Source organism: Cherax quadricarinatus, unplaced genomic scaffold (assembly GCF_038502225.1).
Source record: "Cherax quadricarinatus isolate ZL_2023a unplaced genomic scaffold, ASM3850222v1 Contig1820, whole genome shotgun sequence".
Lineage (NCBI taxonomy): Eukaryota > Metazoa > Arthropoda > Malacostraca > Decapoda > Parastacidae > Cherax > Cherax quadricarinatus.
Window position 1 is genome coordinate 1 of NW_027196846.1, and position 27,706 is coordinate 27,706.

Here is a 27,706-nt window from a genome sequence, read left to right on the forward strand (position 1 = left end):
CCGCACATATGCCGTATTCTATTCAAGATTGATGGACTGACTACATCGACTCAAGATTGAGGGACTGATTACCTCATTCTCCTGTTCTTCACGATTCTCCTTTGTATGGACTGATGAAGCCACTGTGTGGCGAAACGTTTCCTCAATAAAGATACCCAAGAGTTGCACATGTGTCTAATTTATCTTTATCTTTTAACCCCACACTTCTTGTCAACACCTGAGCATTCACTTCTCTTACAACGCCATCTATAAATATATTGAACAACCATGGTGACATCACACATCCCTGTTTAAGGCCTACTTTTACTGGGAAATAACCTCCCTCTTGCCTACATACTCTAACCTGAGCCTCACTATCCTCGTAAAAATTTTTCACTGCTTTCAGTAACCTACCTCCTATTCCATACATTTGCTACATCTGCCACATTGCCCTCCTATCCACCCTATCATTCACCTTTTCCACATACTGAAACTATGTACTGTGCCAAAACAAAAGCATTCACATTGCTAAACTCACAAACTAGTATTTAGTCACTTAGCCATAATACCAACTTACCTCATAATTTGTAATATTTTACAATTAAGAATAAAACTAAGTATGCCCGAAATGCCTAGCCATGCTAAGCGTTCTAGTGGTACACTCTGTAATCACAATTTTACTACATGTAAACCAAACAATAACCAAATTTCTGTAAACTCAGCATTGTAATCCTTATAGAGAATAAACTTTGAATTTGAATTTGAATTAATAAAAGCACAAATGATGCTATCATACACATGCTAGAACTAATATATACCGCTCTCGAAGACAAAGAAGTCCCGCTGGGAATTTTCATTGATTTACGTAAAGTTTTTGATACAGTCGACCATGAAATGATGTACACTAAATTAACACACTATGGTATAAGAGGCCACTCCCTCAACTACCTAAAGTCATACCTTAGCAACAGAAACCAATATGTGCACATAAATGGTGCAAATTCTTCCACTCAACCAATCACAGTAGGAGTCCCACAGGGAAGTGTCCTTGGACCACTGCTCTTTCTCATCTATATCAACGACCTACCGAATGCATCACAGCTTCTCAAACCCATATTATTTGCAGATGACACTACATAAGTCTTCTCTCACCCAAACCCAGTCATACTCGCCAACACAGTCAATGCCTAAATGATGACTAATAAACTTACACTGAACACTGACAAAACCTACTTCGTTCAGTTTGGAAACAAAGCTGTAAATGTTCCACTTAACATAACGCTAAACGGATCACGCGTCACAAAACTCACGGAGGGAAAATTCCTAGGAATCCACCTTGACAGTAGCCTTAAGTTCCAGATACATATGCAACAGATAACCAAGAAAATCTCTAAGACTGTAGGCATACTATAAAAGATAGGATACTATGTTCCACAATCAGCTGGTGGCCAAGTGAAGAGAATTGCAACTCTCACCGCATGGGTCGCTGGTTCGAATCCCGGCAAGGCTAGTCTTCCGTAAGCAAAATTACAGAGCGTTCAGTCAGGCCAGCTTCTCTAGCCTGAGCTGCGAAACTGGAAAGTTCGCCTACCAGGGCAGCTATTGCAGCCAGCCAGGTAGGGCATGATATCCTAAGAGGCAAGCCAGTGCAGAAAGCAATACCAGACAGGACACAACGATAGCCGGAAAGGCTCTGTAAACAAAATAACAGAGCTCAAAGTCAGGCCAGCTTCGCTAGCCAGAGCTGCCAGTCAGGAGTGTTCCGCCAGCCAGCAAGGCAGGCCATGACAACCTTAGAGGCAAGCCAGTGCAGAAAGCAATGCCAGACAGGACAGCAACGACAGCCAGAACAAAAAGAGAGAAGGCCTGAGCTTGCCATCCCCACGAGCCCCTTTGGGGCGGAGCAGATGGCAGACCAGAGGCCTAGCTTCTCCCTACGAGCCCCGTGAGGGCGGGGACTGTGGCTAGGCCTGGGGACACTTGGTCTCGAGAGAGTACCGGCGAATAAGAAGAAAAAAAGCTCTCCTGGCACTATCATTCACTCATCTTCCCTTATCTCACATACGGAATTTGTGCATGAGGATCAACAACATTAAAATATCTAAGACCACTAATAACCCAGCAAAAGGCAGCAGTCAGAATGATAACAAATTCCCACTCCTGACAGCATACTCCACCAATATTCAAGTCTAAATCTGCTCACCATTAAGAACATCCATACTTATTTATGTGTCTACTACATACACAGAACAATACACGCAGACATTAGCCCTCCACTCAAACTTTTCCTCACCAATCTTAACAGGACACACGACCATAACACAAGACACAGATCTCTATTTAATATGCGGAAATGTGAGTCTGTTCTCGACCGAGGAACGCAACACTCTTTATGGATTCAGGATTAGAGGTGTTCTCTGTATGGATTTAGACTTGAGGGACACCTTGCATGAGGGCAGATTTGAGGAATACTCTGTATAAGTTGACTTGAGGGATACCCTGTAAGGGTCCAAACATGAGCGTTATTCTGTTTGGAGCCAGACTTGAGGAATGCCCTAAGAGGGTTACCCTAAATGGGTCCAGTAGACAATTGGTTATCCTGGGTAACCCAGGATAACCCCGTAAAGTCAGAAAAGCATCAGCTGTTTCTTATTTCCACTGTGGTCCTTTAATCCTCTCCCCCAGGATGCCACTCACACCAGTCACGTGTGTACTTGCTGCTGGGTGGGCAGGGGCTGCGCGTGTAAGGAAACATGTCCGTGGATGGAATTTCGGTTCCTGAGTGTAAGTGAGGATTATTATTATTATTATAATCAAGGGGAAGCGCTAAACCCGGAGGATTATACAGCGCCTGGGGGGGGGGGGATGTGGAAGGCATTCAGGCTTAATTCGGGGAACTGGAGTACAGATCTAATTCCCTAAATCAAGAGCCCCTCACCAACATCAAGGAACCTTCCTTGAGGGGGTGTAAGTGAGGAGAGTCTGCTACCAAGTGAGCCACGAACTACCCACCGTTACTACCATACGTGTGACTCTCTGGAAACTATTGATTCCAACACAAAATTGCAAAGGAATTTAATTATATTGTATTTTTTCCCACAGTTATTGAAATATTTTAATGGAAAATTATGTTGATGGATTTTTGACGGCTCATGATTTCTTGTTCGTCTTGATTTAGAAAGGAATAAAGATAATAAAATACTCATCTCTCATAAACTTTATTATTCATGAAACACGTTGAGGTAGTACTACATATTGTACATAAATTATGTACAAATAGCACAATAATCAGTCTTTATTGACGTAATATATACAGCAAGCTGGCAGGAAGAAAGTACTGGCAGTGCACTCTACTCTCACCATATATTAAGACTTCACCCACTGCTGACATGCTTAAGTTTAATAGTAATATTTATAAGAAGCGCTAAACTCGTATGAGTCATTTAGCGCATGGAGTGGCGGAGGCTCGATCCTCCGTCCACTAACGGTGGGATAGGAAGTATTACCAAGCCCTATTCCTTGACATTAGCGCCTGTCGTACGTAAGAATGTTTTCTGTCTAGCACTCGTCCTGTGTTTGGTGTTTACTTCTGTCAAATGAGAATATAACATCTGTGATGGTTCAGTGAGCGAGCAGCACTGAGGTTCCTTAACACCATGGTAACACTTGTTCTTACACTGGTCAGCGAGGTTCCTTAACACCATGGTAACACTTGCTCTTACACTGGTCAATAGGTTCCTTACACCATGGCAGCATATTGTCAGCCATGCTACCAGAAACTAGCGGCACCAACCACCTTCAACTTCGGAGTATCATTGGTTGGTGTCAGCCTTCGTAGACACATCGGTGTAATCACTATCTGCTTACCGGCTTTCCATGGTAGCATGGTGATTCCATCCGGACACTTCCAATGGGCAGTGGTTAGACTTCGTTTGATATCATGGACCTCTTCACATCCGGTATACTTCTCTTCTGACGTACGGCAGATGAGTCATGGGGCCCCAGTTGATCAGTTGGCACACTGCCCCAGATGCAGATGACCTGAGGGTTGAGACGAGTGACCAAGGAGGAATTAGGAACAATCAAAAGAGAAACCTCCAGCATGTAGTAACTTCACCCAGCATGTAGTAACTTCACCGCAAGGCGAGCTTTGATTTTTTCCTGAGGCATTGTCGAGCAATGTTTAGGCGATTTTATCGACGGTGGGTCTGTCCCAGAACTGGTCTGTTTACAAAGTGCAAGGATATCCTTCCGTGTTGCTGCTGCTTCTGGGACTAGCTCCTTCATTAGTTCTCTGGATACGGTACACGAGGATAGAAATACAGATAATGCTGCCTGTGCTGCCTTGTGATGCTGCACTGTGGAAGCTAATGCTGCTCTGGGCTGTAGGAATCAAATCAAAACCGAAATCTTTCCTAATATACATACACACAGTTCAGACATATTTCTAAAGGCAGGAATATCTATCTATCACCACCATGGTTATTTTATTCTCACAGTGCACCATTCCAGTAGGAAAGGCATGAAAAGAGGACCTGTTATTCAGATCAATCATCCATGGGTGTGGGAGGTAAAATAGAAAGATCACCTACTCATGACTGAGAGGCAGAGTGCGAGGATCAATCATACTTGGTTGTATGAGTTAGGGCACGAGGATCTACCGTAGAAGGTATGGGAGGCAGGAAATAAATATCTACCACTCAGTATTGCTGGAAGAAAGAGGGTACGAGGATGTATTGCGTAACTGGAGGATCTTAATTTAAGGTCTTGGGTAACAGGAAAATCAAATGATTTGTCTCTCATGGTCCCGGGAAGCAGGACCTAATAATGTACAGTTTACTGCTTTGGGAGGTAAAATGATCTGAAGATCAACGGTCATGGGCTTCGTACTCGGGAAAACTTGATGATGTAGTGCTCAGGGGCGTGGTAAACAGGATGGGACAGGGGCTGACCACTTGCCCCCTTCGAGGCAGGTGATGGTGCGTTTACCATGCAACACAAATTGGGAGCTGCAGGTGTAAGTGATGTTGTCATGGAGTGGGTAGTAGAACTTGACGGAGCTCATGGTGCCCGAGATGATGATGCCAGGGTAGGTGCACGCCTGTGAACCTGCCGTAATGAAATATTTCATTAACTACTGAATATCATTGCTTTATGACTGCCACAGTCGACAGCAACATACTTATCCAGAACGGCTGTGTTCGTTAACTTAAAAATTACATATAATTTAAACAATTAACTTAGTGTGTCTGTCACCCTTTAGTGAAAGTGAAATTTTAATTAAGATGAAGGCAGTATAAGGAGAATAGTGTCAGTAGGTTAAAAAGAGAGGTGAGAGTGAAAGAATTAAAGCAAATGATAATGAGAGGTTTGAGCAGCCGCTGGATAAAACGTTGACTAGAATTAGAGAATGTAACGAGGAAGATGTCAAAGAGTTGTAATATATAACATTAGAGCGTTTATCAGAGGCTTTGGGTTATATTAGGGTAGATGAGAGAGAGGAGAGGAATCATTGGTAGACTGATCAAGTGTAAATAACAGTGAAAGAGAAAAATACTTGAAAGAACTGGATAATGTAAAACTGATGGAAGAAATGTAGAATATACGGAGAGGAAACAGGCTAAGGGGATAGGGAAGGAGTGCGAAAGAAGAGTTAATGGAAGAATAGGCTACCCCTATCAAAAAATGTTACTGAGAATAGGGAATAGTTTACTGACTAAATAATTATAGACAACATAGAGAGTAAATTAACTTCTCCACCAGGAACGGGAGTTGCTTGAGACTAAATAAGGAGGCAGAGATATTAGAAGAATGTAGAGAATTGTTTGCATTAGTGTGTTGACTTCTCTCATCTCATAGAAACCTATGAATATTTTAATGGGAAAACTGATTTTAAAATAAACATTTAGTAAAGAAAAAAATAGTGGTTATTTGAAAATTTCATTGTACCTCGTTCATCCAGTCTCTTGAAAAAGATGTAATTTTTCATAGATGGTAAGACAGATTAGAGATCTTCTTGAGATTAGGATTAACATGCACATATTTTCTCTAACTACATTCCTGGCGGGACCAGGAGCCGAGTCTCGACCCCAGCATTTAAGCATTAGGATTACTCTGCCCGAAATGCAATGCGTACTAGTAACTTACTTTTGTGAATACCAATGTTTTAATACATGTAAACTACAGTATTTATGCCGCATAAATAAATACAAATTGTATTATATAACACTTACACTTGGGTAGGTGGGAAGACCAGGTACCATCGTCCTGACACATCAGCAGGGGCTGGCCAGCCAGCATGTAGGTAGAGTCACAGGTCACCTCTACCGTGTCCCCGGCAAAGTATGGTCCAGGGTGGGTCAACTGGCCGTGCCGAGGCCCTCCCAGTCCGCCACACTGCACCTCTGTCGTTATGCAATAGTTATATTTAGAGGGGAAGCGGTAAACTCGTTAGCGTCATAAAGTGCCCGAGGAGTGGAAGGTAATCAGGTACAATCCATTATTTCAGATGTGAAGTGTTACCTGGAGTTTACCTGGAGAGAGTTCCGGGGGTCAACGCCCCCGCGGCCCGGTCTGTGACCAGGCCTCCTGGTGGATCAGAGCCTGATCAACCAGGCTGTTGCTGCTGGCTGCACGCAAACCAACGTACGAGCCACAGCCCGGCTGGTCAGGAACCGACTTTAGGTGCTTGTCCAGTGCCAGCTTGAAGACTGCCAGGGGTCTGTTGGTAATCCCCCTTATGTATGCTGGGAGGCAGTTGAACAGTCTCGGGCCCCTGACACTTATTGTATGGTCTCTTAACGTGCTAGTGACACCCCTGCTTTTCATTGGGGGGATGGTGCATCGTCTGCCAAGTCTTTTGCTTTCGTAGTGAGTGATTTTCGTGTGCAAGTTCGGTACTAGTCCCTCTAGGATTTTCCAGGTGTATATAATCATGTATCTCTCCCTCCTGCGTTCCAGGGAATACAGGTTTAGGAACCTCAAGCGCTCCCAGTAATTGAGGTGTTTTATCTCCGTTATGCGCGCCGTGAAGGTTCTCTGTACATTTTCTAGGTCAGCAATTTCACCTGCCTTGAAAGGTGCTGTTAGTGTGCAGCAATATTCCAGCCTAGATAGAACAAGTGACCTGAAGAGTGTCATCATGGGCTTGGCCTCCCTAGTTTTGAAGGTTCTCATTATCCATCCTGTCATTTTTCTAGCAGATGCGATTGATACAATGTTATGGTCCTTGAAGGTGAGATCCTCCGACATGATCACTCCCAGGTCTTTGACGTTGGTGTTTCGCTCTATTTTGTGGCCAGAATTTGTTTTGTACTCTGATGAAGATTTAATTTCCTCGTGTTTACCATATCTGAGTAATTGAAATTTCTCATCGTTGAACTTCATATTGTTTTCTGCAGCCCACTGAAAGATTTGGTTGATGTCCGCCTGGAGCCTTGCAGTGTCTGCAATGGAAGACACTGTCATGCAGATTCGGGTGTCATCTGCAAAGGAAGACACGGTGCTGTGGCTGACATCCTTGTCTATGTCGGATATGAGGATGAGGAACAAGATGGGAGCGAGTACTGTGCCTTGTGGAACAGAGCTTTTCACCGTAGCTGCCTCGGACTTTACTCTGTTGACGACTACTCTCTGTGTTCTGTTAGTGAGGAAATTATAGATCCATCGACCGACTTTTCCTGTTATTCCTTTAGCACGCATTTTGTGCGCTATTACGCCATGGTCACACTTGTCGAAGGCTTTTGCAAAGTCTGTATATATTACATCTGCATTCTTTTTGTCTTCTAGTGCATTTAGGACCTTGTCGTAGTGATCCAATAGTTGAGACAGACAGGAGCGACCTGTTCTAAACCCATGTTGCCCTGGGTTGTGTAACTGATGGGTTTCTAGATGGGTGGTGATCTTGCTTCTTAGGACCCTTTCAAAGATTTTTATGATATGGGATGTTAGTGCTATTGGTCTGTAGTTCTTTGCTGTTGCTTTACTGCCCCCTTTGTGGAGTGGGGCTATGTCTGTTGTTTTTAGTAACTGTGGGACGACCCCCGTGTCCATGCTCCCTCTCCATAGGATGGAAAAGGCTCGTGATAGGGGCTTCTTGCAGTTCTTGATGAACACAGAGTTCCATGAGTCTGGCCCTGGGGCAGAGTGCATGGGCATGTCATTTATCGCCTGTTCGAAGTCATTTGGCGTCAGGATAACATCGGATAGGCTTGTGTTAATCAAATTTTGTGGCTCTCTCATAAAAAATTCATTTTGATCTTCGACTCTCAGTCTGGTTAGCGGCTTGCTAAAAACTGAGTCATATTGGGACTTGAGTAGCTCACTCATTTCCTTGCTGTCATCTGTGTAGGACCCATCTTGTTTAAGTAGGGGCCCAATACTGGACGTTGTTCTCGACTTTGATTTGGCATAGGAGAAGAAATACTTTGGGTTTCTTTCGATTTCATTTATGGCTTTTAGTTCTTCCCGCGATTCCTGACTCCTAAAGGATTCCTTTAGCTTAAGTTCGATGCTTGCTATTTCTCTGACCAGTGTCTCCCTACGCATTTCAGATATATTGACCTCTTTTAGCCGCTCTGTTATTCTTTTCCGTCGCCTGTAAAGGGAGCGCCTGTCTCTTTCTATTTTACATCTACTCCTCCTTTTTCTTAGAGGAATAAGCCTTGTGCATACATCGAGTGCCACCAAGTTAATCTGTTCTAGGCATAAGTTGGGGTCTGTGTTGCTTAGTATATCTTCCCAGCTTATATCGGTTAGGACTTGGTTTACTTGGTCCCACTTTATGTTTTTGTTATTGAAGTTGAATTTGGTGAATGCTCCCTCGTGACTAGTCTCATTATGTCGGTCTGGGGCTCCACGCATACATGTCTGAACCTCAATTATGTTGTGATCTGAGTATATTGTTTTTGATATGGTGACATTTCTTATCAGATCATCATTGTTAGTGAAGATGAGGTCTAGTGTATTCTCCAGTCTAGTAGGCTCTATTATTTGCTGGTTTAAATTGAATTTTGTGCAGAGATTTAAAAGCTCGTGTGAGTGTGAGTTTTCATCAGAGCTGCCTCCTGGTGTTATTACTGCAACAATATTATTTGCTATATTCCTCCATTTTAGGTGCCTTAAGTTGAAATCCCCCAGGAGCAAGATGTTGGGTGCAGGAGCTGGAAGATTTTCCAGACAGTGGTCAATTTTTAACAGCTGTTCCTGGAATTGCTGGGATGTTGCATCCGGAGGCTTGTAGACTACCACAATGACTAGGTTTTGGTTCTCGACCTTTACTGCTAAAACTTCCACTACATCATTTGAGGCATTAAGCAGTTCTGTGCAAACAAGTGACTCTGCAATGTACAGGCCAACCCCCCCCCCTTTTGCCTGTTCACTCTGTCACATCTGTATAGGTTGTAACCTGGGATCCATATTTCGTTGTCCAAGTGATCCTTTATGTGGGTCTCAGTGAAAGCCGCGAACATTGCCTTTGCCTCTGCAAGCAGTCCACGGATGAAAGGTATTTTGTTGTTTGTTGCTGGCTTTAGACCCTGTATATTTGCAAAGAAGAATGTTATCGGACTGGTGGTATTGTTGGTACTGGGGGGGGATTTTTTTTTCCGGCATTAGTATCTGTATCTGTTGGTTTGGAGTGGAGGCCATCGACTGTGGTTCCACTCCAGGAATGACTGTTCGGGGGTCAACGCCCCCGCGGCCCGGTCTGTGACCAGGCCTCCTGGTGGATCAGCGCCTGATCAACCAGGCTGTTGCTGCTGGCTGCACGCAAACCAACGTACGAGCCACAGCCCGGCTGATCAGGAACTGACTTTAGGTGCTTGTCCAGTGCCAGCTTGAAGACTGCCAGGGGTCTGTTCGTAATCCCCCTTATGTGTGCTGGGAGGCAGTTGAACAGTCTCGGGCCCCTGACACTTATTGTATGGTCTCTTAACGTGCTAGTGACACCCCTGCTTTTCATTGGGGGGATGGTGCATCGTCTGCCAAGTCTTTTGCTTTCGTAGTGAGTGATTTTCGTGTGCAAGTTCGGTACTAGTCCCTCTAGGATTTTCCAGGTGTATATAATCATGTATCTCTCCCTCCTGCGTTCCAGGGAATACAGGTTTAGAAACCTCAAGCGCTCCCAGTAATTGAGGTGTTTTATCTCCGTTATGCGCGCCGTGAAAGTTCTCTGTACATTTTCTAGGTCGGCAATTTCACCTGCCTTGAAAGGTGCTGTTAGAGTGCAGCAATATTCCAGCCTAGATAGAACAAGTGACCTGAAGAGTGTCATCATGGGCTTGGCCTCCCTAGTTTTGAAGGTTCTCATTATCCATCCTGTCATTTTTCTAGCAGATGCGATTGATACAATGTTATGGTCCTTGAAGGTGAGATCCTCCGACATAATCACTCCCAGGTCTTTGACGTTGGTGTTTCGCTCTATTTTGTGGCCAGAATTTGTTTTGTACTCTGATGAAGATTTAATTTCCTCATGTTTACCATATCTGAGTAATTGAAATTTCTCATCGTTGAACTTCATATTGCTTTCTGCAGCCCACATGGCCTAGATGTTTTGTATCTTTTTGTCCCCTTTAGATGGCATGCCTGGCAATTTAAGTTATAGCACAGTCTTTCCTGTACTGAAGAGGTACACAGTTCAGGGTGAAAAAGCTTACAGGAAGGGAGTTTGCATTTTCCTGTTGTCATATGGGCATGACATTTTCTAGGGTGGTCATAGTTGCACGTCCCATCTGTTTTTCCAGATTTCCCATGCCTGCAGATACCAAGTGCATAGTATGTGCACAGGCTTGGTTTCCGTTTGCCATGGGTTTCTGTGACTGTATTTAATGTTGGTGCATGTTTCCCTGTCTTACTCCTATCCTATCTCAAGTCATTCATTATATATTTACACTGGTTCAGCATTACTAAAAGAATAATTTGTAAATTTGGTTTCTTTTGACGTTGAGTTTGGCATAACATTAAGCACAAGATAAAATATAAGTATGACTTTAACATTTTGAATCTGAAATGATTTACTAACGACACCACTGAAAAAAAAAACTTTTGCAGAGGCAGTTTTTATTGAGACAACATTTCGCTCCCTTTGGAGCTTGATCAGTGAATTGCTAAAGGTGTACACAGGGCAAAACGTTGCCCAGATAAAAATCTGTTGCGCAAAGGTGTTTTGTCTTCAGAATCACCTATGTTTACACGCAGCCTTAACCAGCACTGTCAGAGGCGCCGTCTGCTTCTTTCAGAAAAGTTTGAACTTTAAGTCAGAGTGGCCCACGACTCGAGCTTTTACAAGAATGAAATGTAGCTTGCCATTCATAGCTTACAAGCTCAGACTGACCACAGGGCTTCACCCGGGAACCTTCTATAACACTGTGGACTATGATGTGCTTTACTGTGGTTACAGGTCACGTGTTGCCAGGTAGCAATGTTCACATCAGGATATAAGATCAGAGGTACCTGGTGAACTATGTTGATATTTGTGGGAACAGTGGAGCATATTTGTGGGAACAGTGGAGTATATTTGTGGGAACAGTGGAGCATATTTGTGGTAACAGTGGAGCATATTTGTGGTAACAGTGGATCATATTTGTGGTAACAGTGGAGCATATTTGTGGGAACAGTGGAGCATATTTGTGGGAACAGTGGAGCATATTTGTGGGAACAGTGGAGCATATTTGTGGGAACAGTGGAGCATATTTGTGGTAACAGTGGAGCATATTTGTGGTAACAGTGGATCATATTTGTGGTAACAGTGGAGCATATTTGTGGTAACAGTGGAACATATTTGTGGTTACAGTGGAGCATATTTGTGGTTACAGTGGAGCATATTTCTGGTTACAGTGGAGCATATTTGTGGTAACAGTGAGCATATTTGTGGGAACAGTGGAGCATATTTGTGGTTACAATGGAGCATATTTGTGGGAACAGTGGAGCATATTTGTGGGAACAGTGAAGCATATTTGTGGTAACAGTGGAGCATATTTGTGGGAACAGTGGAGCATATTTGTGGTAACAGTGGAGCATATTTGTGGGAACAGTGGAGCATATTTGTGGTTACAGTGGAGCATATTTGTGGTAACAGTGGAGCATATTTGTGGAAACAGTGGAGCATATTTGTGGGAACAGTGGAGCATATTTGTGGGAACAGTGGAGCATATTTGTGGTTACAGTGGAGCATATTTGTGGGAACAGTGGAGCATATTTGTGGTTACAGTGAAGCATATTTGTGGTTACAGTGGAGCATATTTGTGGTTACAGTGGAGCATATTTGTGGGAACAGTGGAGCATATTTCTGGTAACAGTGGAGCATATTTGTGGTTACAGTGGAGCATATTTGTGGGAACAGTGGAGCATATTTGTGGTAACAGTGGAGCATATTTGTGGTTACAGTGGAGCATATTTGTGGAAACAGTGGAGCATATTTGTGGTCAGTGGAGCATATTTGTAGTTACAGTGGAGCATATTTGTGGTAACAGTGGAGCATATTTGTGGTCAGTGGAACATATTTGTGGTAACAGTGGAGCATATTTGTGGTAACAGTGGAGCATATTTGTGGTGACAGTGGAGCATATTTGTAGTTACAGTGGAGCATATTTGTGGGAACAGTGGAGCATATTTGTGGTGACAGTGGAGCATATTTGTAGTTACAGTGGAGAACATTTGTGGGAACAGTGGAGCATATTTGTGGGAACAGTGGAGCATATTTGTGGTGACAGTGGAGCATATTTGTAGTTACAGTGGAGAACATTTGTGGGAACAGTGGAGCATATTTGTGGGAACAGTGGAGCATATTTGTGGTGACAGTGGAGCATATTTGTAGTTACAGTGGAGCATATTTGTTGGATCAGTGGAGCATATTTGTGGGAACAGTGGAGCATATTTGTGGTTACAGTGGAGCATATTTATTTTAACAGTGGAGCATATTTGTCGTTACAGTGGAGCATATTTGTTGGATCAGTGGAGCATATTTGTGGTAACAGTGGAGCATATTTGTGGTTACAGTGGAGCATATTTGTGGTAACAGTGGAGCATATTTGTGGTTACAGTGGAGCATATTTGTGGAAACAGTGGAGCATATTTGTGGTCAGTGGAGCATATTTGTAGTTACAGTGGAGCATATTTGTGGTAACAGTGGAGCATATTTGTGGTCAGTGGAACATATTTGTGGTAACAGTGGAGCATATTTGTGGTAACAGTGGAGCATATTTGTGGTGACAGTGGAGCATATTTGTAGTTACAGTGGAGCATATTTGTGGGAACAGTGGAGCATATTTGTGGTGACAGTGGAGCATATTTGTAGTTACAGTGGAGAACATTTGTGGGAACAGTGGAGCATATTTGTGGGAACAGTGGAGCATATTTGTGGTGACAGTGGAGCATATTTGTAGTTACAGTGGAGAACATTTGTGGGAACAGTGGAGCATATTTGTGGGAACAGTGGAGCATATTTGTGGTGACAGTGGAGCATATTTGTAGTTACAGTGGAGCATATTTGTTGGATCAGTGGAGCATATTTGTGGGAACAGTGGAGCATATTTGTGGTTACAGTGGAGCATATTTATTTTAACAGTGGAGCATATTTGTCGTTACAGTGGAGCATATTTGTTGGATCAGTGGAGCATATTTGTGGTAACAGTGGAGCATATTTGTGGTTACAGTGGAGCATATTTGTGGTAACAGTGGAGCATATTTGTGGGAACAGTGGAGCATATTTTTGGTTACAGTGGAGCATATTTGTTGGATCAATGGAGCATATTTGTGGGAACAGTGGAGCATATTTGTGGTAACAGTGGAGTATATTTGTGGTTACAGTGGAGCATATTTGTGGGAACAGTGGAGCATATTTGTGGTAACAGTGGGGCATATTTTTGGTTACAGTGGAGCATATTTGTTGGATCAGTGGAGCATATTTGTGGGAACAGTGGAGCATATTTTTGGTTACAGTGGAGCATATTTGTTGGATCAGTGGAGCATATTTGTGGTAACAGTGGAGCATATTTGTGGTAACAGTGGAGCATATTTGTGGTAACAGTGGAGCATATTTGTGGTAACAGTGGAGCATATTTGTGGTAACAGTGGAGCATATTTGTGGTAACAGTGGAGCATATTTGTGGTTACAGTGGAGCATATTTGTGGTAACAGTGGAGCATATTTGTGGTTACAGTGGAGCATATTTGTGGGAACAGTGGAGCATATTTTTGGTTACAGTGGAGCATATTTGTTGGATCAGTGGAGCATATTTGTGGGAACAGTGGAGCATATTTGTGGTAACAGTGGAGCATATTTGTGGTAACAGTGGAGCATATTTTTGGTTACAGTGGAGCATATTTGTTGGATCAGTGGAGCATATTTGTGGGAACAGTGGAGCATATTTTTGGTTACAGTGGAGCATATTTGTTGGATCAGTGGAGCATATTTGTGGTAACAGTGGAGCATATTTGTGGTAACAGTGGAGCATATTTGTGGTAACAGTGGAGCATATTTGTGGTAACAGTGGAGCATATTTGTGGTAACAGTGGAGCATATATATTGCTGTCCAGTATTGAGGAAAATTTATTATTATTGTTATTATTATTATTATTGTTATATTACGAACAAGCGCTACACCCGTAAGTGTTCAGGAAGAGCATACTAGTTTTAATTTTTCAGCTCCGGTAGTTCCTTCGGTGGAGACTGCCTCGATACTGCGTACCTTGTTCCAAGTTTCGGATGTTCGAGTCTCCTTCAGCCAGAGATCAGTGTTTGTGTATATTTCGCCTGCTCTTGCGAATTCCTTGCATTGTTAAAATCTCTAGTAAGGCTGATGCATGCAAGGGATGATATGAAAAGCTGTAAGCCTTCTCCCTGAAAGCTGGCTGCCTTGGATCAACGTCTAGCGCAAGCTGGACGCGAAGGTATTGGTCCAGTGTGGTGTGTGTGTGTGTGTGTGTGTGTGGAGTGTGGGGTGTGGAGTGTGTGCGTGTATGTGTGTCTGTGTACTCACCTAGTTGTACTCACCTAGTTGAGGTTGCGGGGGTCGAGTCCGAGCTCCTGGCCCCGCCTCTTCACTGATCGCTACTAGGTCACTCTCCCTGAGCCGTGAGCTTTATCATACCTCTGCTTAAAGCTATGTATGGATCCTGCCTCCACTACATCGCTTCCCAAACTATTCCACTTACTGACTACTCTGTGGCTGAAGAAATACTTCCTAACATCCCTGTGATTCATCTGTGTCTTCAGCTTCCAACTGTGTCCCCTTGTTACTGTGTCCAATCTCTGGAACATCCTGTCTTTGTCCACCTTGTCAATTCCTCTCAGTATTTTGTATGTCGTTATCATGTCCCCCCTATCTCTCCTGTCCTCCAGTGTCGTCAGGTTGATTTCCCTTAACCTCTCCTCGTAGGACATACCTCTTAGCTCTGGGACTAGTCTTGTTGCAAACCTTTGCACTTTCTCTAGTTTCTTTACGTGCTTGGCTAGGTGTGGGTTCCAAACTGGTGCCGCATACTCCAATATGGGCCTAACGTACACGGTGTACAGGGTCCTGAATGATTCCTTATTAAGATGTCGGAATGCTGTTCTGAGGTTTGCTAGGCGCCCATATGCTGCAGCAGTTATTTGGTTGATGTGCGCTTCAGGAGATGTGCCTGGTGTTATACTCACCCCAAGATCTTTTTCCTTGAGTGAGGTTTGTAGTCTCTGACCCCCTAGACTGTACTCCGTCTGCGGCCTTCTTTGCCCTTCCCCAATCTTCATGACTTTGCACTTGGTGGGATTGAACTCCAGGAGCCAATTGCTGGACCAGGTCTGCAGCCTGTCCAGATCCCTTTGTAGTTCTGCCTGGTCTTCGATCGAGTGAATTCTTCTCATCAACTTCACGTCATCTGCAAACAGGGACACCTCAGAGTCTATTCCTTCCGTCATGTCGTTCACAAATACCAGAAACAGCACTGGTCCTAGGACTGACCCCTGCGGGACCCCGCTGGTCACAGGTGCCCACTCTGACACCTCGCCACGTACCATGACTCGCTGCTGTCTTCCTGACAAGTATTCCCTGATCCATTGTAGTGCCTTCCCTGTTATCCCTGCTTGGTCCTCCAGTTTTTGCACCAATCTCTTGTGTGGAACTGTGTCAAACGCCTTCTTGCAGTCCAAGAAAATGCAATCCACCCACCCCTCTCTCTCTTGTCTTACTGCTGTCACCATGTCATAGAACTCCAGTAGGTTTGTGACACAGGATTTCCCGTCCCTGAAACCATGTTGGCTGCTGTTGATGAGATCATTCCTTTCTAGGTGTTCCACCACTCTTCTCCTGATAATCTTCTCCATGATTTTGCATACTATACATGTCAGTGACACTGGTCTGTAGTTTAATGCTTCATGTCTGTCTCCTTTTTTAAAGATTGGGACTACATTTGCTGTCTTCCATGCCTCAGGCAATCTCCCTGTTTCGATAGATGTATTGAATATTGTTGTTAGGGGTACACATAGCGCCTCTGCTCCCTCTCTCAATACCCATGGGGAGATGTTATCTGGCCCCATTGCCTTTGAGGTATCTAGCTCACTCAGAAGCCTCTTCACTTCTTCCTCGGTTGTGTGCACTGTGTCCAGCACTTGGTGGTGTGCCCCACCTCTCCGTCTTTCTGGAGTCCCTTCTGTCTCCTCTGTGAACACTTCTTTGAATCTCTTGTTGAGTTCTTCACATACTTCACGGTCATTTCTTGTTGTCTCTCCTCCTTCCTTCCTTAGCCTGATTACCTGGTCCTTGACTGTTGTTTTCCTCCTGATGTGGCTGTACAACAGTTTCGGGTCAGATTTGGCTTTCGCTGCTATGTCATTTTCATATTGTCTTTGGGCCTCCCTTCTTATCTGTGCATATTCGTTTCTGGCTCTACGACTGTTCTCCTTATTCTCCTGGGTCCTTTGCCTTCTATATTTCTTCCATTCCCTAGCACACTTGGTTTTTGCCTCCCTGCACCTTTGGGTAAACCATGGGCTCATCCTGGCTTTTTCATTATTCCTGTTACCCTTGGGTACAAACCTCTCCTCAGCCTCCTTGCATTTTGTTGCTACATATTCCATCATCTCATTAACTGGCTTCCCTGCCAGTTCTCTGTCCCACTGAACCCCGTTCAGGAAGTTCCTCATTCCTGTGTAGTCCCCTTTCTTGTAGTTTGCTTCATTCGTGTGTGTGTGTGTGGTGTGTGTGTGTGTGTGCGTGTGTTGTGTGTGTGTGTTGTGTGTGTGTGTTGTGTGTGTGTACTCAAGTATTTGTAATCACCTATTTGTGGTTGCAGGGGTCGAGTCATAGCTCCTGGCCCCGCCTCTTCGCTGATTGCTACTAGGTCCTCTCTCTCCCTGCCCCATGAGCTTTATCATACCTCGCCTTAAAACTATGTATGGTTCCCGCCTCCACTACGTCACTTTCTAGGCTATTCCACGGCCTGACTACTCTATGACTGAAGAAATACTTCCTAACATCCCTTTGATTCATCTGAGTCTTCAACTTCCAATTGTGACCTCTTGTGTCTGTGTCCCATCTCTGGAACATCCCGTCTTTGTCCACCTTGTCTATTCCGCGCAGTATTTTATATGTCGTTATCATGTCTCCCCTGACCCTCCTGTCCTCCAGTGTCGTCAGGCCGATTTCCCTCAACCTTTCTTCGTAGGACAATCCCCGTAGCTCTGGGACTAGTCTTGTTGCAAACCTTTGCACTTTCTCTAATTTCTTGACGTGCTTGACTAGGTGTGGATTCCAAACTGGTGCTGCATACTCCAGTATGGGCCTGACGTAAATGGTATACAGAGTCTTGAACGAATCCTTACTGAGGTATCGGAACGCTATCCGTAGGTTTGCCAGGCGCCCGTATGCTGCAGCAGTTATCTGATTGATGTGCGCCTCAGGAGATATGCTCGGTGTTATACTCACCCCCAGATCTTTTTCCTTGAGTGAGGTTTGCAGTCTTTGGCCATCTAAACTATATTGTGTCTGCGGTCTTCTTTGCCCTTCCCCAATCTTCATGACTTTGCATTTGGCAGGGTTAAACTCAAGGAGCCAGTTGCTGGACCAGGCTTGTAGCCTGTCCAGGTCTCTTTGTAGTCCTGCCTGATCCTCATCCGATTTGATTCTTCTCATTAACTTCACATCATCTGCAAACAAGGACACTTCTGAGTCTATCCCTTCCGTTATGTCGTTCACATATACCAAGAACAGCACAGGTCCTAGGACTGACCCCTGTGGAACCCCGCTTGTCACAGGCGCCCACTCTGACACCTCGTCACGTACCATGACTCGTTGTTGCCTCCCTGTCAGGTATTCTCTGATCCATTGCAGTGCCTTTCCTGTTATGTGTGCCTGATCCTCTAGCTTTTGCAGTAACCTCTTGTGAGGAACTGTGTCGAAGGCCTTCTTGCAGTCCAAAAAAATGCAGTCGATCCACCCCTCTCTCTCTTGTCTTACTTCTGTCACCTTGTCATAAAACTCTAGTAGGTTTGTGACACAGGATTTTCCTTCCCTGAAACCGTGCTGGTTGTCAATTATACACTTGTTTCTTTCCAGGTGCTCCACCACTCTCCTCCTGATGATCTTCTCCATGACCTTGCATACTATACACGTTAGTGATACAGGTCTGTAGTTTAGTGCCTCATGTCTGTCTCCCTTTTTAAAAATTGGGACTACATTTGCCATCTTCCATACCTCAGGGAGTTGCCCAGTTTCAAATGATGTGTTGAAGATCTTTGTTAATGGCACACACAATATCTCTGCTCCCTCTTTAAGGACCCACGGAGAGATGTTGTCTGGTCCCACCGCCTTTGAGGTGTCAAGTTCGCATAGCAGCTTCTTCACCTCCTCCTTGGTTATATGTACCTCATCCAGCACTTGCTGGTGTACCCCCCTGTTCTGATTTCCTGGAGTCCTACTGGTTTCCACTGTAAATACTTCTTTAAATCTCGTGTTGAGCTCCTGACATACCTCTCGGTCGTTTCTTGTGAACTCCCCATCACCCTTCCTCAGTCTGATTACCTGGTCCTTGACTGTTGTTTTCCTCCTGATGTGGCTGTACAACAGCTTCGGGTCAGTCTTGACTTTCGATGCTATGTCATTTTCATATTGTCGCTGAGCCTCCCTTCTTATCTGTGCATATTCGTTTCTGGCTCTTCGGCTAATCTCTTTATTTTCCTGAGTTCTCTGTCTTCTGTACCTTTTCCATTCTCTAGTACACCTAGTTTTTGCCTCCCTACACCTTTGGGTGAACCAAGGACTCGTTCTGTTCTTCCCATTATTTCTGTTTCCCTTGGGAACAAACCTCTCCTCTGCCTCCTTGCATTTTGTTGCCACATAGTCCATCATTTCTTGTACTGGTTTTCCTGTCAGTTCCCTCTCCCACTGAATGTCTTGAAGGAAGTTCCTCATGCCTGAGTAGTTCCCCCTTTTGTAGTTTGGTTTTTCCCACCCTATTCCTGCTACTCTCTCCACTTGGAGCTCAACTATGTAGTCGAAGCACAGAACCACATGATCACTAGCTCCCAGGGGCCTTTCATACATGATATCCTCGATGTCCGAACTACTCAAGGTGAATACAAGGTCCAGTCTTGCTGGTTCATCCTCTCCTCTCTCTCTGGTAGTGTCTCTAACATGTTGATGCATGAGGTTTTCCAGTACCACATCCATCATCTTGGCTCTCCATGTTTCGGGACCCCCATGGGGCTCCAGGTTTTCCCAGTCAATCTCCTTGTGATTGAAATCACCCATAACTAGTAACTTTGCTCCCCCCATGTGTGCTCTCCTGGCCACCTCGGCTAGTGTGTCGACCATTGCTCTGTTGCTCTCATCGTATTCTTCTCTTGGCCTCCTGCAGTTCTGTGGTGGGTTGTACATTACTGCAATTATCACCTTATGTCCCTCAGACTGGATTGTTCCTACTAAGTAGTCCCTTTCGCCCGTGCCATCCATTCCTTCCATTTTCTCAAAACCCCACTGGTTTTTAATGAGCAGTGCAACTCCTCCTCCCCCTCTCCTCCCTCTGTCTTTCCTGAGGATTTGATATCCGGATGGAAAGATTGAATCTGTTATTATTCTGGTGAGTTTTGTTTCTGTGAGTGCTATTATGTCTGGGGATGTCTCCTTGATTCTTTCATGCCACTCCTCATACTTATTTGTTATTCCATCTGCATTTGTATACCACACCTTCAACTTCTTTTCTAAGACTGTGGTCTGGGAGGTATATTGGGGTTGGGGAAGTGGGAGACCTGATAAGGAACTATGGGTGGTTGCTGTGGGGGTGGAGTTTGTAATGCAGTGGGTGGGGGCATTGGATATGGCATGGGTGTTTTGGTTTAGAGTGTTTGGTTGCACTGGGGTTGACCTGGTTGGGGGGCTTCTATAGGAAGTTGTGAGGGAGGCTGTATTTGATCTTCTTCCTGGGTCTGGGATCTCCTGTCTGTCTTCTCCATCCCCTCTCTTTCCTCCTTTCGCCTTTGTACCATCTCTCTCAGTTTCTGCCTTTCTTCTTGTGTTCTGTCGCGGTCGAGATACACCTTCCTGTATGCCGGCATGTCCCTTAATCGTGCTTTCTCCTGCAGGATCCTGTTCCGAGTCGATTCTGCCTTGAAGGTCACTTTCACTGGCCGGGTTCTTTTTTTTGCAAACCCCCCTATTCTCCGAAAATTTTCCAGCTGGGTCATGTCGTCTTCTCCTATTGCTTTTATGATGCTTTCAATTGCTTTTTTTCCCCTTGTTTTCTTGCTTCATATGTTTCCCCTTCAACTTCCTGGAGCCCATACACAAAGACTGACCTCTCCCTTTCATTCTCCCACTGCATATCCTTGTGTATCCACTCATTCAATTTAATTTCCTCCATTGCAGCTTTCCTTTCTTCAGTTTCACTAGCTAATGTACTTGGGCTCAGTGGCCTGTCATTTTCCCTTCTCGGCTTTCCCTGGGCTCTGCTGTGGTCTGTTAGGGCCTCCACATATAGCTTAGCTCTTTCATTTACTACAGTCTCCTCTGATAGAGCTTCTACATGCAGTTTTGCTCCTTCTTTCCCTACAGTCCCCTTATTTGTGACTGAGGTAGCAGTCTCTGATGTCAATCCCAAAATGTTCTTTAGTTCTTTAGGCTGTTTCAGATTTTTCAGTTCCTCTTCTAAACTCTGTATCCTAGCCTCTGCTGCTTTGACTTGCACCTCCCACTTCCTGCTTTCCATATCTATCCTCTCTTCCATTCTCATGCTAAGTTCTTCTAGTTTCTTTTCCCATTCATGTTCCCTTTTTATGAGCTCTGCTGCCCAATCTTCCTTTGCAGATTCCTCCTCCTGTCCCTTGGTTTTCCTTCCTGCTCTCTGGCAACCCATTTTTGTTTTATTTTGATTGCCTCAGAGTGGGAAACCTATGTAATTCTGTGTGTTAGGTTAGTAGTGTGTTTGTCAGAGTGTGGGGGGGGAGCTAGAGGAGGAACTGTGGCTATGTGGGAGAGGGGTGGAAAGGGGGATTTAGGGCAGAATATGGGGAGTGGGAAGGAGGGAGAAGCAAGTGGGTGAATGGGAGAGGGAGAGGGGGGGGAGGAGGGAGAGGTGGGGAGGGGGAAGGTGAAAGAGGGAGGGGTGGGATCAGGGGAAGGAGTGAGAGGTTGGTGGGGGAGTCTGTATATGTGTGTGTGCATGTGTGTGCATGTGTGTGTGTGTGTGTGTGTGTGTGTGTGTGTGTGTGTGTGTGTGTGTGTGTGTGTGTGTGTGTGTGTGTGTGTGTGTGTGTGTGTGTGTGTGTGTGTGTGTGTGTGTGTGTAATTATGTGTGGAATTATGTGTGGGTTTATTATGTGTCTGAAAAGTAGGTGAATTGTGCGTTGGAGTGTAATGTGGAGTCTCAGTGGTCGCTTGCCTGACCACAACCTCTTGTGACCTGACCCCCACCCTCCTGGGACTTGACCCGCACCTACTTACAATGTTGCCCTTTATGCTTGTCCTGCCACCTAGCTTATAGTAACTTACTCGCCTTGTTCAATGGATTACCAATTGCTATTCCTTATTGAATACTTGAGTGCCTATTCTTTATCATGCTATGAGAGACCATTCACAATCAGCTTGGCAGTTAATTGGAATCTGAAACCCCACACCCATACAACCACTAATAGGTGATTACAGTACTTCCAATGCAGCTGTAGCAGCCTGTAGATTGTCCAGCTTGATGTGACGTCCTGGCGTAGATCCACCTCAATTTCTTCTCGTTATATAATGTACCCTATTCACTGTATTTCTCTCACTGGTCACACGATTGTTTCACTTTATTATCTTTCTTGGGTGACACGTGGCAACGTCGCCTGCACACTAGCCTGCCCGCTGTGACTGCGCCACCACGTTTTTACCTTCTAGATCACTTACAAAATTGCGGCTCTCCCTACACTTATGTGGCTCAGGCAGATTATAAATCGCTTCAAGGAATTGTTCACTACCCTAGCACACTTAGCTACCCTTCAGATCACTTGGGTAGCCCTCGAAAACACTTATATTCGCGGAGCACGGAAGGCGTGACTCGCGCACACACTGACGTATCTCTCCTGTCCTCCAGTGTCGTCAGGTTGATTTCCCTTAACCTCTCCTCGTAGGACATACCTCTTAGCTCTGGGACTAGTCTTGTTGCAAACCTTTGCACTTTCTCTAGTTTCTTTACGTGCTTGGCTAGGTGTGGGTTCCAAACTGGTGCCGCATACTCCAATATGGGCCTAACGTACACGGTGTACAGGGTCCTGAACGATTCCTTATTAAGATGTCGGAATGCTGTTCTGAGGTTTGCTAGGCGCCCATATGCTGCAGCAGTTATTTGGTTGATGTGCGCTTCAGGAGATGTGTGACTACTCTATGACTGAAGAAATACTTCCTAACATCCCTTTGATTCATCTGAGTCTTCAACTTCCAATTGTGACCTCTTGTGTCTGTGTCCCATCTCTGGAACATCCCGTCTTTGTCCACCTTGTCTATTCCGTGCAGCATTTTATATGTCGTTATCATGTCTCCCCTGACCCTCCTGTCCTCCAGTGTCGTCAGGCCGATTTCCCTCAATCTTTCTTCGTAGGACAATCCCCGTAGCTCTGGGACTAGTCTTGTTGCAAACCTTTGCACTTTCTCTAATTTCTTGACGTGCTTGAGTAGGTGTGGATTCCAAACTGGTGCTGCATACCCCAGTATGGGCCTGACGTAGATGGTATACAGAGTCTTAAACGAATCCTTACTGAGGTATCGGAACGCTATCTGTAGGTTTGCCAGGCGCCCGTATGCTGCAGCAGTTATCTGATTGATGTGTGCCTCAGGAGATATGCTCGGTGTTATACTCACCCCCAGATCTTTTTCCTTGTGTGTGTGTGTGTGTGTGTGTGTGTGTGTGTGTGTGTGTGTGTGTGCCTGTGTGCAGACTTACTCTGACAGCGTGGCACTGGGGCAGACCAGTTGCCGGACGGGAGGCACTTGATTTCACGCTCCCCGACAAGGGATGACCCTCTGCCACACGAGAAGCTGACGACGGTGCCCAGGGCAGTGTCATCCTGTGGTTGGTGGTGGAGGGCGGCGGCGGCACCTGGCTGGGCAGGTCCCTCACTAGTGTTCAGTGGGGGACAGTCTACCCCTGTGGACACACATGGACACAAGAGAATTAAAGTAAAAATACCATTGCTTCAACAATTCACAGTTGACCCACAAGTTGACGAAGAAAACCGGAAGATGTTACGGGCCATTGTGGTTCGTTATCATTTCACATCAGAGATGAAGACAATATTCAGAGATAATAGTCGCACATGACAAGAGAGGCAGTAGAAGCAACACCACTCACGTCTAATATCAAGGGTGACGGTGTGGGCGTGTCCGGTGGGCGTGACACAGGTGTAGTCACCAGAGTCACCCGTGTGGGCCGTGTAGAGGGCCAGGCGATACTCTAATTGCGGGTTCCTTAAAGCATCAGTGGTCCAACCCGTCCAATACTTCCTAGTCATGGAGGGAAAGAGAGACGGGAAGAGTGAGTACATCTAAGCCAGTACATCTAAGCCAGTACATCTAAGCCAGTACATCTAAGCCAGTACATCTAAGCCAGTACATCTAAGCCAGTACATCTCAGTGTTATACTGCACTCATAAACTTTGGCTAACTATTTCTAGTCTTGACTAGTAATCCGAGAGTTGTAGTACTAATAAGCGTGTACTTTCTAACGAAAATACAAAACTAGCAGCAGACAAGAATATTAATCAACAGAAGATAACTTAAAACATATTCTAAATGGCAAAATTGTGGGAATATTTATATTGAAGCCGGTATATATATATCTTTAAGTTCCACTGAATTCTGACATTATTTAATAAAAGATTAAATAGCGGAATGTATCGTCGTGTAGGGGATAATCTAATGATAAATTAAGAAATGGGAAATATACAACGAGAAGTGTATTTCTCTCACTGTGTATATTCCCTATTTGAGGGATTAAAATATTATTCTGTGGTGAAAAGCTTACGTGGAGCTTTAATGACCTTAGTGTAGTCGATAGGATTTAAACTCTATTAACCAAGCAGAAGGCTAATTTAATCTCAAGAATCAATTACAACTCAGAAATAGAGTTCTGAACAACAGTTTTCGTCACCTCGGCTGCCCAGTGTTCCAGCCGGCTCCCATATGACTCCCCAGTGTTCCAGCCGGCTCCCATATGACTCCCCAGTGTACCAGCCGGCTCCCACATGACTCCCCAGTGTTCCAGCCGGCTCCCACATGACTCCCCAGTGTACCAGCCGGCTCCCACATGACTTCCCAGTGAACCAGCCGGCTCCCACATGACTCCCCAGTGTTCCAGCTGGCTAAAACATGACTCCCCAGTGTTCCAGCTGGCTCCCACATGACTCCCCAGTATACCAGCCGGCTCCCACATGACTCCCCAGTGTACCAGCCGGATCCCACATGACTCCCCAGTGTTCCAGCCGGCTTCCACATGACTCCCCAGTGTTCCAGCCGGCTCCCACATGACTCCCCAGTGTAACAGCCGGCTTCCACATGACTCCCCAGTGTTCCAGCCGGCTCCCACATGACTCCCCAGTGCACCAACCGGCTCCCTCATGACTCCCCAGTGTTCCAGCCGGCTCCCACATGATTCCCCAGTGTTCCAGCCGGCTCCCACATGACTCCCCAGTGTTCCAGCCGGCTCCCGCATGACTCCCCAGTGTTCCAGCCGGCTCCCACATGACTCCCCAGGGTTCCAGTCGGCTCCCACATGACTCCCCAGGGTTCCAGCCGGCTCCCACATGACTCCCCAGTGTTCCAGCCGGCTCCCACATGACTCCCCAGTGTTCCAGCCGGCTCCCACATGACTCCCCAGTGTTCCAGCCGGCTCCCACATGACTCCCCAGTGTTCCAGACGGCTCCCACATGACTCCCCAGTGTTCCAGCCGGCTCCCACATGACCCCCCAGTGTTCCAGCCGGCTCCCACATGACCGCAGTGTTCCAGCCGGCTCCCACATGACTCCCCCGTGCACCAGCCGGCTCCCACATGACTCACCAGTGTTCCAGCCGGCTCCCACATGACTCCCCAGTGTTCCAGCCGGCTCCCACATGACTCCGCAGTGTTCCAGCCGGCTTACACATGACTCCCCAGTGTTCCAGCCGGCTCCCACATGACCGCAGTGTTCCAGCCGGCTCCCACATGACTCCCCAGTGTTCCAGCCGGCTCCCACATGACTCCCCAGTGTTCCAGCCGGCTCCCACATGACTCCTCAGGGTTCCAGTCGGCTCCCACATGACTCCCCAGGGTTCCAGCCGGCTCCCACATGACTCCCCAGTGTTCCAACCGGCTCCCACATGACTCCCCAGTGTTCCAGCCGGCTCCCACATGACTCCCCAGTGTTCCAGCCGGCTCCCACATGACTCCCCAGTGTTCCAGCCGGCTCCCACATGACTCCCCAGTGTTCCAGCCGGCTCCCACATGACTCCCCAGTGTTCCAGCCGGCTCCCACATGACCGCAGTGTTCCAGCCGGCTCCCACATGACTCCCCAGTGTTCCAGCCGGCTCCCACATGACTCCCCAGTGTTCCAGCCGGCTCCCACATGACTCCCCAGGGTTCCAGTCGGCTCCCACATGACTCCCCAGGGTTCCAGTCTGCTCCCACATGACTCCCCAGGGTTCCAGCCGGCTCCCACAGGACGAAGCCGTAAATACTCATCAGTTCCCGTATTTGATTTCACGTTACTCGGAGATTAAAAGAAGGTAATCAGAGTGGAATATGTTAAGGAGAGAAAACAGTGAGCGGGGTCGGGTCAATATAACTTGTATACGCAATCCAAGACATTACTACGTGTCTCAGTAGAGATAACTACACCATCTGGGCAGCACCACACCATCTGGACAACAAAACACCATCTGGACAGCACTACACCATCTGGATAGCACTACACCATCTGGACAGCACCACACCATCTGGACAACAAAACACCATCTGGACAGCACTACACCATCTGGATAGCACTAGACCATCTGGACAGCACCACACCATCTGGACAACAAAACACCATCTGGACAGCACCACACCATCTGGACATCCCCACACCATCTGGACAACAAAACACCATCTGGACAGCACCATACCATCTGGACAGCACCATACCATCTGGGCAGCACCACACCATCTGGACAACACCACACCATCTGGACAGCACCACACCATCTGGACAACACCACACCATCTGGACAACACCACACCATCTGGACAACACTACACCATATGGACAACACCACACCATCTGGACAACACCACACCATCTGGACAACACCACACCATCTGGACAACACTACACCATATGGACAACACCACACCATCTGGACAACACCACACCATATGGACAACACCACACCATCTGGACAACACCACACCATCTGGACAACACCACACCATCTGGACAACACCACACCATCTGGACAACACTACACCATATGGACAACACCACACCATCTGGACAACACCACACCATCTGGACAACACCACACCATCTGGACAACACTACACCATATGGACAACACCACACCATCTGGACAACACCACACCATATGGACAACATCACACCATCTGGACAACACCACACCATCTGGACAACACCACACCATCTGGACAACACCACACCATCTGGACAACACCACACCATCTGGACAACACCACACCATCTGGACAACACCACACCATATGGACAACATCACACCATCTGGACAACACCACACCATCTGGACAACACCACACCATCTGGACAACACCACACCATCTGGACAACACCACACCATATGGACAACACCACACCATCTGGACAACACCACACCATCTGGACAACACTACACCATATGGACAACACCACACCATCTGGACAACACCACACCATCTGGACAACACTACACCATATGGACAACACCACACCATCTGGACAACACCACACCATCTGGACAACACCACACCATCTGGACAACACCACACCATCTGGACAACACTACACCATCTGGACAACAAAACACCATCTGGACAACACCACACCATCTGGGCAGCACCACACCATCTGGACAACACCACACCATCTGGACAACACTACACCATATGGACAACACCACACCATCTGGACAACACCACACCATCTGGACAACACCACACCATCTGGACAACACCATACCATCTGGACAACACCACACCATCTGGACAACACCACACCAGCATAATCATTCCTATACAACTCTAGACTTACTGAAACGAAGC

At 46.0% G+C, this 27,706-nt stretch overlaps 1 protein-coding gene across 1 annotated transcript in view; it reads right to left on the reverse strand.

Annotated features, from left to right (window-relative positions):
• Positions 1-3,184: 3,184 nt before the first annotated feature.
• The window catches only part of LOC128691764 (sushi, von Willebrand factor type A, EGF and pentraxin domain-containing protein 1), a 73,081-nt gene continuing 48,559 nt past the window's right edge, over positions 3,185-27,706 (reverse strand). Inside the window, exons 16-19 of the mRNA XM_070081140.1 lie at positions 23,772-23,923; positions 23,364-23,567; positions 6,213-6,383; positions 3,185-5,088 (exon numbers count right to left, since the gene is read on the reverse strand). Coding sequence (XP_069937241.1) covers positions 4,895-5,088; positions 6,213-6,383; positions 23,364-23,567; positions 23,772-23,923 — 721 coding nt within the window. The 3' untranslated portion in view covers positions 3,185-4,894. The remainder of the gene's footprint in view (positions 5,089-6,212; positions 6,384-23,363; positions 23,568-23,771; positions 23,924-27,706) is intronic.